We start from the raw sequence: 9,760 nt of genomic DNA on the forward strand, positions 1-9,760 counted from the left end.
CTCACTATGTAGTGCTCGCTGTCCTGGAACTCAATGTGTAGACCAGGCTGGCCTTGAACTCACAGAGGTCTGCCTGCCTCTGCCTTGAGATTAGGTGAGTACCACCATGCCTGGCAAATTCTAAGTTTCCAGTAGGCCACTCTCAATCTGCTTCTACTACTCACCACCTTCCTCAGTAAATAATATGCTTTCCTTCTCAAAATGATCTCCTGTGCTCTTTTGTACAAGATTATTTGCANTCATACTTCTCTTGAGCTCAATTACTTTTGCCTTGCAATTATGAAAAATGTTTTTTTTTTTTTTTTGAGAAGATGGGGATTCATATAGTCAGAATGATTGTGTCCACTGAAATTTTCTCTTTGGAATTCTTACTCAGAGTGATGGCATTAGGAAGTATAGAGCCTTTGGGTGGTCACAAGAACTCTAGTGACAAACTAAGGACCTTGGAGTGATCCCTTGTCACTCTGCCCACATGAACACAGTACAGTGGCATCTTCTGTTTCTAAGAAGCCCTTGCCAAGTGCTTTATCTACAGGCACCTTCATGTAAGGTGTTCTTCCTCCTTCCTTTGTGAAAATAGGCATGCATTCTAAGTCCTTGTATGTTGGGCCAGAAAGGCCTCCTTAAGTGTTCACATAGATGATACCACTAAACTAGATCTTTGGAAGAAAATATATTCAGAAGCCTTTTTTTTTTTTTTTTTGGCCAGGCTGACTGGTGAGATTCTGGTTGTTGATCTAGTTGTCTTTGTCTCTTCAGTGCATGTGGACTTCAGATGATAATTCTTGAGTGTTGGTCTTCTCTTTCTATTATGGGTTCTAGGAATTAAACTCATGTTACCAGGCTTTTATGGCAAGCAATCTTAACCTGCTCAACCAACTCACTAAGTCTTATTTTTTAAGCATTTGATCATATTACTTGTGCACAGGAGGGCTTTGATTTTCTTTTCTGTTTGCATATCTTGTATTTCTTTTGTCTTATTGTTGTAGATAAGACTTACTATATTTAATATGAGTGGAGAAGGAAAATACTCTTAGATTTTCAGTTATTTCCCATTTAGGAATATGTTGACTTATGTGTAGCCTTTATTATATTGAGATATATTTCTTCTGTTTCTAATTCTTCAGGACTTTTATCTTAGAGGGTGTTGGACTTTGTCAATGGTATTTTCTATATCTGTTGAGGTGATTGTGTGATTTCTGTCAGAGTTTATTAATGTCGTATGTTGTGCTTATTGACTTATATGTCAAATCATTCTTACATTCCTGGAATTAAGCTAACTTGGTCATTCATGGTAAATTATCCTTATAATGTATTATAATGTTGAATTTAGTTTGAAGTATTTTACTGAGATTTTAAGCATTTGTGTTCTTCTGGTGTACAGACCTATTATTTTCTTTTTGTGAGTTCTTGTCTAGCATTGGTATCAGAGTAATACTGACTTCATAAAATGAATTTGGTAGTATTCCTTTTGTATCCTATTATNTAGAATAGTTTGGGGACCATTGGTAGTTCTTCTTTAAAGACCTGGTAGGGGCTAAAGAGATGACTTAATGTTTAAAGAGCACTGGCCATTCTTCTAGAGGACCTTGGTTTGATTCCCAGCATCACATGGCAGCTAACAACATCTACAATTCCAATTCAAGCCAGTTTACACCTTTCTTTGGTCTCTGCAGGTATTGCATGCATTTGGTGCACAGACATATTCAGACAAAACACCCATATACATAAAGATAAATAATATTAAAAGAAAAGTTCTAGTGTAGANCCAGAGGGTTGGCTCAGTGGGAAAAGCACTTGCTGTTGGGCATTTGATTCCTGTGAAAGGAGAACTGACTTTTGAATGTTGTCTTCTGACCTCTAAGGCACAACATAGTACACTGGTGTCTTAGTCACTGTTCTATTGCTGTGAAGAGACACTATGACCAGGGTAAGTCTTAACAAAAGGAAGCATTTAACTGGGGGATTGCTTTTAGTTTCTGGGGCTTAGTTCATTATCATCATGATGGGGAACATGGCAACACACAAAGGTTGGAGTAGTAGCTGACTTTTAGATTCTGATCCACAGGCAGAGAGAGAACCTGGGCCAGGCATGGGCTTTTGAAAACTAAAATCCCACCCCCAGTAACACAGTTGCTCCAACAAGGCCACACCTCCTGATCCTTCTAATCCTATCAAAAAGTTCCACTCCCTGGTGACTAAGAATTCTAATATATGAGCATATGAGGGCCAATCTTATCACCACAACTCCTATTTGTGTACACACATACACTAAGTAAAATTAAGTATTAAAAAAAAGAGGTCTGATAGTCTGGGTGGTGGTGTGTAAGCCTTTAATCCCAGTTTTTGGAGGCAGAGGCAGGTCTGGTCTACAGAGAGAGTCCCAGGACAGCCAGAGCTACATAGAGAAACCTTGCCTTGAAAAACCAAGGGAAAAAAAAAGTCAGATAAAATTCAGCAGACATGGCACCATTTGGGCCTGGACATTTTTAGGTGACTTTGTGAAAAAAAAACAAAAAAAAAACAAAAAAAAACAAAAAAAACCCCAAAAAACCCAAACTTCAGACTCATTGCTTGTTGTAGATAGGTTTAAGTTATTTATATCTTGGTTTAGTTTTTATAGTTCATGTCTAGTGGTTTGAATGAAAATGGCCCCTCATAGACTCATTTATTTGAATACCTGGCCTCCAGTTTGTGGAACTGTTTGGGAATTGAGTGATGTGTCTTTGTTGGTGGCAGTGTGTTGCCATGAGTGGGCTTTTAGGTTTGAAAAGTTCATACTATTCCCAGTGAGCGCTCTCTCTGCCTAGTGATTGTATTTCAAGATGTAAAAACTTAGCTACTGCTCTAGGGCCATGCCTGCCTGCCACCATGTTCCCTATCAATGATGGTTATAGACTTGCCCTCTTGAAACTGTAAGCCCCGGTTGTAGATTAAAATACTTAATGTAAAGCAAAAATAAAACAAAAAAAAAAAGGTTTCTTTTTAGGTTGCTTTGGTCATGGTGTCCATGATTAAGTTCTTTATTTGAAAGCTCTGACTTTTTAAATGTAGGTATGTGTAGCTTTAAACTTCCTTCTTAGAATGGCTTCATTGTGTCTCACAGGATCTGCTGAGCAGAAGATTGGAGCAGCAGTAGTCTCTTCTGCTTCCTCACAGGAAATAAAGCCTGGGAGTTTTCACCAACAAGAGTTGCCAGATAGGCATCTTAATGAAGAGATTCAGAAAGTGTCACCTGCTCTTAGGACAGCTGGCCAGAAGCCTGAGATGCTACCAGTACAATCTAGTTTTTACTCTAAAGGAATGAAATCTATTTTCTGTCAACATCCTGTGTCACACAGTCATCAAGGCAAAGAGCCTCTAAATGNTTCAGCTGTTTCTGGATCAGCTGATAATAAAGCTTTCTACCAGCAAACATTATCAGACAGTCTACTAACTCAAGACACATTGCCAGTTTCTGTTATTCCTGGCCTAGGTGACCAGAAGACTCCTGTATCATCCGAATTCTCTCTTTCATATTCTCATAGAGGAAAGAACCTGCCCAAAGATGTTGTGAAAGTTTCCACTGATTCTGGATCTGCTCACAAGAAGGCTGACATTCTAACAGCGTCCTCTAGAACCTACCAGTACAAAACGAAACCTGGTTTTAATATTTACCACCAAGAGTTGCCAGACAGTCGTGGACCTATAGGGACTAGAAAGGTTGCATTTGAATCTGGACCAGCTGGCCAGAAGTCTGGGGTTTCTCACCCATATGTTGAGATGCCCAGTGTTTTCTATCAGCAGGGGTTGCCAGATAGGCATTCAGCAAAAAGCCCTACAAAAACCTTTATCCCAGGACCAGCTGACCAGAAGACTGATCTGTCAACAGTACCCCCCACCTCCTCTTCGCATGCAGAGAAGCCTGTTTCCCCCTGCCAGCTAACCTTGTCAGGTAGTCATCTACCTGAAGATGTTGTCAAAGCTTCTTCTGTTTGTAAGTCATCTGATGAGTTATCTGGAATAACAGCTCTAGCCTCTGCTTCCTACTCATCTAAAGGGAGACCCAATATTTCTTATCAGCAGAAATATCCAGACAGCCACCTAACTGAAGAGGCCCAGAAAATCTTGGGTACAACTGGAACAGACCACCAGAACACTGGGGCACCAACAGTAACTCCTAGTTCCTACTTCCCTGGAGAAGAGTCCATTATTTTTTACCAAGCTGGCTTTCCAGGTAACACTCTGTCTGCAATGTCTTTTAAAGTTCCAAGGATTTCTGGATCAACTGAACAGACTAACATAACAACAACAGGATCATCAGGTTCCTACTCAGTTGGAGAGAAGTCCATTATTTTCTACCATCAGGCCTTGCCAGATGGTCATCTTCCTAAAGAAGCTTCTCCTGCACCCGCTGACCTAAACACTGGGGAGCCACCAATGTATTTGGCTTCCTGTTCTGTTGGAGTAAAGCCCATTATTTTCTACCAGCAGCCTATGTCAGATAGTCAGCTAAGTAAAGGTCACAAAGAATCAGCTGTTCCTGGACCAGCTGACCAGAAGACTGCCATACCAACAGTGCATTCTACTTCCCAGTCATATATAGGGAGGCGTACTGTTTCTTACCAGCAAGCGTTTCCAGATCTTAGTGAAGAGGCTTTGAAAGTTCTAGGTGATGCTGGATCCACTGAACAGAAAACTCAAATACCAGTAGTGTCTTCTGCTCCCTTACACAAAGAGGGGCCTGGTGCNTACCAGGAGGATTTGCCAGATCTTACTGAAGAACCTTTGCAAATTTTAGGTGTTTCTGAAGAAGTTTCTTCTAGCTCTTATCAGAGGAAGTTACCAGATCATACTGAAGTATTTTTGAAATCAGTAGGCTCTGGCTCTGCTGATCGGAAGACTGNGGCACAAATTGTCTCCCCAAGTAGAGAGAAGTCCAGTGGTTTTCATCAGCAGGAGTTGCCAAGTACTGGTGGGGATGCACTAGATGCCTTTCATCCCAAACCAGTTGTCCAGAAGGTCNGGAAGGCACAGANGCCTGGGACACCAGCAGGACCTTCTAGTTCCCACTTCCATAAAGAACAACCCAGTGATTATCAAAAGACCTCACCAGGTCGTGATCTAACTGAAAGTTCTTTGAAGGCATCAACTGTTCCAGGACTACATGATCAGAAAAAGAGCCCTGCAGTCTCATCTGGTTTCTGCTTACACAAAGAGAAATACAAGATTTCAGCTTCACCTTTGCTGAATTGCCAGACAGCCGAGTTGCTAACAGTTACTCAGAGGTCCTGTTTACATGGAGAGGATCCTGCCATTTCAACTGTGATCAAACCAGATGACCAAAAGATTCCATTACCAACAACTTTTCATAGCTCCTGTGATCAAAAAGTAAAACCTGTTATTTTTGTTCAAAATCAGTTACGAGATAGAGATCAAAGTGAAGATATTCCGAAGATTTCAACTGTCTCTGAGCCAACTGTTGTAAATACAGTTCTACCAGTACTTCTGTCTGGTTCTTATTCACACAGAGAGAAGTCAGATTCATTTTACCCACAGGAACTGCCAGATAGACATCTAACTGAAGTTGATCTGAAGGTTTCAAGCGGTCTTGGTCAAGCTGACCAGATTTCTGGGTTACCTACAGGTATTCCTGGTACTTATTCACACAGTGAAAAGCACCAGCTTATCTCAGAACATGTCCAAGAGCTGATGGATAACTTGAATTCTTCTGAGTCTTCTTGTCTCAGTGTGGATAGTATGCCTCTAAACTCACAAATTGATGATGGAGTTATCATATGTAAGCCAGAATCTTTAGGTTTTGCCAATGTTGGCTGTGAGGAAATCCAGGATATAGATCATGGTTCCAAAACTCTTAAGGAAATTCAGACTCTCTTGATGGAAGCAGAAAATATGGCACTGAAACGATGCAATTTCTCTGCTCCCTTAGTCCCTTTCAGAGATGTTAACGATGTTTCATTTNTACGATCAAAGAAGGTGGTTTGCTTCAAAGAATCCTCCACAACTGATGTTTGTACCCAGAGGGAGTCATTTGTAGAAGTTCCACACATTGAATATGTACAGAAGGACATTGGCACACAGACGAACCTTAAGTACCAGAGGGGTGTTGGAAATTGGGAATTTATCAGTTCAGCTACCTTTAGAAGTCCTCTACAGGAAGCAGAAGGCACAGCTAGAATGGCATATGATGAAACTTTTAGGCAATATAAAGCTGCCAGGTCTGTAATGAGGTCTGAACCTGAAGGCTGCAGTACAGGCATTGGGAATAAAATGATTATCCCTATGATGACAATCATAAAGAGTGACTCGAGTAGTGATGTAAGTGATGGTTGCTGCTCATGGGACAATAATTTACCAGAGTCTTTGGAATCTGTTTCTGATGTTTTTCTAAACTTCTTTCCATATACTTCACCCAAGACAAGCATAACAGATAGCCGAGAAGAGGAGTGGTTGTCAGAGAGCGAGGANGGCTATGGTAGTACAGATTCATTGGCTGCACATGTGAAGTACCTTCTGCAGTGTGAAACTTCACTGAATCAAGCCAAACAGATACTTAAAAATGCAGAGGAAGAGGAATATCGGGTCCGAACCCAAGGTAAGGACTCACTGACATAATAGGCACAGCCAGGCTTGTGAACATTACAGCTTAGCAGTTTAAAGTGAGACATTCGGAGTTCTGCATTTGTTTTCTTANAAAACTGTAGGATGATTATATTTTCTATGTACAATCTGGAAAATAAGAACAATGCTGTAAATGAGACATATGATCAGTAGTGCAAGTCTGTGTTTATGGTTTTAGAAGGAGAGTCTCGTGTTAGGTGGGCAGTAAGAAAGTAGTTTGGCCAGCAGCAGTTTAACAGACTTCCTTAGTTAACTCTCTCATTGTAATATCCTTGTCTGGGACACATACGGCTCCAATTTGTTCTTCGGTAAGTTGTTTTGTATTCTAAATCTATATATGCTTTCTCTCTGTTTTCTAATGAAAAATTTGGAGTTTATCTAAAGTCTAAGGGGAAAGACACTTACCAGGTCTTTAGTACTAAAACTTCCATTAGAGGTCTAAGTCTAAAGGGTATTTATTTGCCTCATTTATCTCTAATAGAATCTTTGTAAANGAGACATAATAATCTTTAAGACATAGGAAATGTATTTTGGGTAGTAACTTGTACGTGGTTCAGGACTGGCTCGGAATCTTAAGGTTAACTGCTTGTGCGGTTCCTTGTACATTTGGATTCTGTCAAAATCTCCCTAGTTTTGCTTGTATTAGGTATCATAGAGGTGTTAGTAACAAGTACTATGGGGAGATAAAGAGATTTTGATTAGAAGAAAAATTAAGATTAATGATTTAAATACTATATTTAGATTGGCTTCTTTGGAGATAAATCTGTAGAGGATGGTTTAAAAAAACTCAGAATTTTAGTTTATTTATGGTGACACATAATTGTAATCTCTGTACTAGGAGGCTGAGGTGCAGAGATCATAAGTTTAGAATTACCCTGTGTAAACCTTTACTGCTATGAACAGATACCATGACCAAGACGACTCTTATAAGGACAACATTTCATTGGGGCTGACTTACAGGTTCATTATTATCAAGGCAGGAGCATAGCAGCATCCAGCAGAAGGAGCTGAGACTTCTATATCTTCATCTGAAGGCTGGTAGAAGTCTGGCTTCCAGGCAGCTCGCAGGATCTTAAAGCCCATATCCACAATGACACACTTCCTCCAACAAGGCCACACCTCCTAAGAGTGAGCCCAAGAATATTCAAACCACCACACCCTGGATTACATAGAAATACCCTGCTTTGGTAGATGGTCAGACTCTTCAATGAAATGGCCTCTTATCAACTAGTGTGTCACACACTTGAGACCAAATGCTCAGCTTTGTGTTGTGCATTAAAGGGCAGATATTGCGGTTTTCTTTACTTGAATAGTAATTTAAAAATTAACAGTTTCACAGTTTTTAAATCTCAACTGTTNTGTGATTTCTCTCTAGCCTGGAATCTAAAGTTTAATTTAGGACGTGACCGTGGATACTCCATTTCAGAATTAAATGAAGATGACAGGAGGAAAGTAGAAGAGATAAAAGCAAAGTTGTTTGGTCATGGAAGAGCAACTCACGTGTCTGAGGTATAAAACCTAGAAGTGCAAACTGAAACTGTGAAAGAGGGCAGTAGAGACGAGAGCGCTGCCTTACTGATGACTCCAGATGAGTTGCTATAATCTTGTGCTAAAGTCTTAGAGTCTTAATTCTCTAAAAGTTAAGATTGAAGGACTAGATTCTTTAAGTTTTGATTTATTCCAAAATTATCGTAGTAGTAAAACAATAATTGAGGTTTTTGCCAATGCATTTTTACAGTTGAGAGGTTAAACTTCTCCATTACATCTTATAATTCAGATGTAAGCTCAGATTCAGAAGTGTATGTTCTGTTTGAAAGTAGAGTTCAAGTAGTTTTATGTAAAACAGCTTTCTTTTTAATAGTGGTTCTTCCCCTGCCCCCCTTTAGTGGACTGTTTCTTGAATGGAAGCATTTATCTAAAAAAAAAAAAAAAAAATTCTTCCTGTGTTTCCTGTTTAGCTTTAGAAACAGAACATTAACAGATACCATTAAACTGGACATGGTAGCATGTACTTTAATCCTAGTATTTGGGAGGCTAAGTCCAGAGAATCACAAGTTCAAGGCCAGCAAGGGCTACTTAGCCAGATTGTATTTCAAAAACCAAACCAAATCAGCACTCCCCAACCCCTGAAAAATGACTTTGTTTTGGATCTTCTTCCCTAGACTTATCTTTATTTCTAATCCTGACATGGGTTGGCTTTCTGCTCTTCAGTATGCCTTTGAATTTTACATAGAACCAGCATGATGTGGGCTGGAGAAATGCCTCAGTGGTTAAGAGCAGTTGTCCTTGAAGAGTATCAGGGTTCAGTTCCCAGCATCCATATGGTAGTTCACAATCATCCATGACTCCAGTTCCAGGGGATCTGACACTGTCTTCTGGCCCCCAAAGTTACCAGACATACCTATAGTACACATATATACAGGTAAAACACTCATGTACAAAAAAACCGAAAATCAGATGTATTCATTCTTTATGAGGGTAAAGTTCCACATTGTAAATATACCACATTTTTTTTCTTCCACATCCCTATTGGACACCTTAAATACCATGTTTTGGCTATTAACAGTTGCTTTTAAAAAGAGGACCTCTTGCACATCTGTCAGTATGTTGACTTATAAGATTTTAGGAAGAATAGTGTAAAAATAGTGTTTGACAGGTACTAAAGCAATAAGAATTCAGAAAAAAATTTACATACATTAATTTTGTGGGGAGGGTGCCACAGTATGCCTGTGAAGGTCAGAGAACAATTTGTAAGATTCTATTCTTTTCTCTTGCTATGTTGGTTCTGGGGATTGAACTGAGTCAGGCTTGGCAGCAAATGTTTTTACTTCCTGGGTCATCTTGCCTCCCAAATACTCTAAAGAGTTTTTAAAGTAGAAAAATCATTATGAATTTGTTTACTATGAAAACTTGAAAGATGCCACAGGAGGAAGTAGGCCACTGAGAAAGAGAAATATAAATACATTTTAGATGAATACCAATATGTAATGATTTCTAGTTTTGAAAGTGGAGGAAATTTATTTCTCAGATTAAGGCATTTGTTTCCCAGTGTTCTGTCAGGAGGTTCCAGGTTAATCAGAAGCTGCACATTAAAAAATGGCAATTCCGTGTATTTTAAGTTTTTTTTTTTTTTTTTTTT

General features: G+C 39.4%; 1 protein-coding gene across 1 annotated transcript in view; it reads left to right on the forward strand.

Annotated features, from left to right (window-relative positions):
* Window positions 1-9,760, forward strand: part of Alms1 (ALMS1 centrosome and basal body associated protein) — a 70,267-nt gene that overhangs the window by 28,672 nt on the left and 31,835 nt on the right. Inside the window, exons 8-10 of the mRNA XM_021164094.1 lie at window positions 3,107-6,318; window positions 6,418-6,595; window positions 7,997-8,130. Coding sequence (XP_021019753.1) covers window positions 3,107-6,318; window positions 6,418-6,595; window positions 7,997-8,130 — 3,524 coding nt within the window. The remainder of the gene's footprint in view (window positions 1-3,106; window positions 6,319-6,417; window positions 6,596-7,996; window positions 8,131-9,760) is intronic.

This window comes from Mus caroli, chromosome 6 (assembly GCF_900094665.2).
Source record: "Mus caroli chromosome 6, CAROLI_EIJ_v1.1, whole genome shotgun sequence".
Classification (NCBI taxonomy): Eukaryota; Metazoa; Chordata; class Mammalia; order Rodentia; family Muridae; genus Mus; species Mus caroli.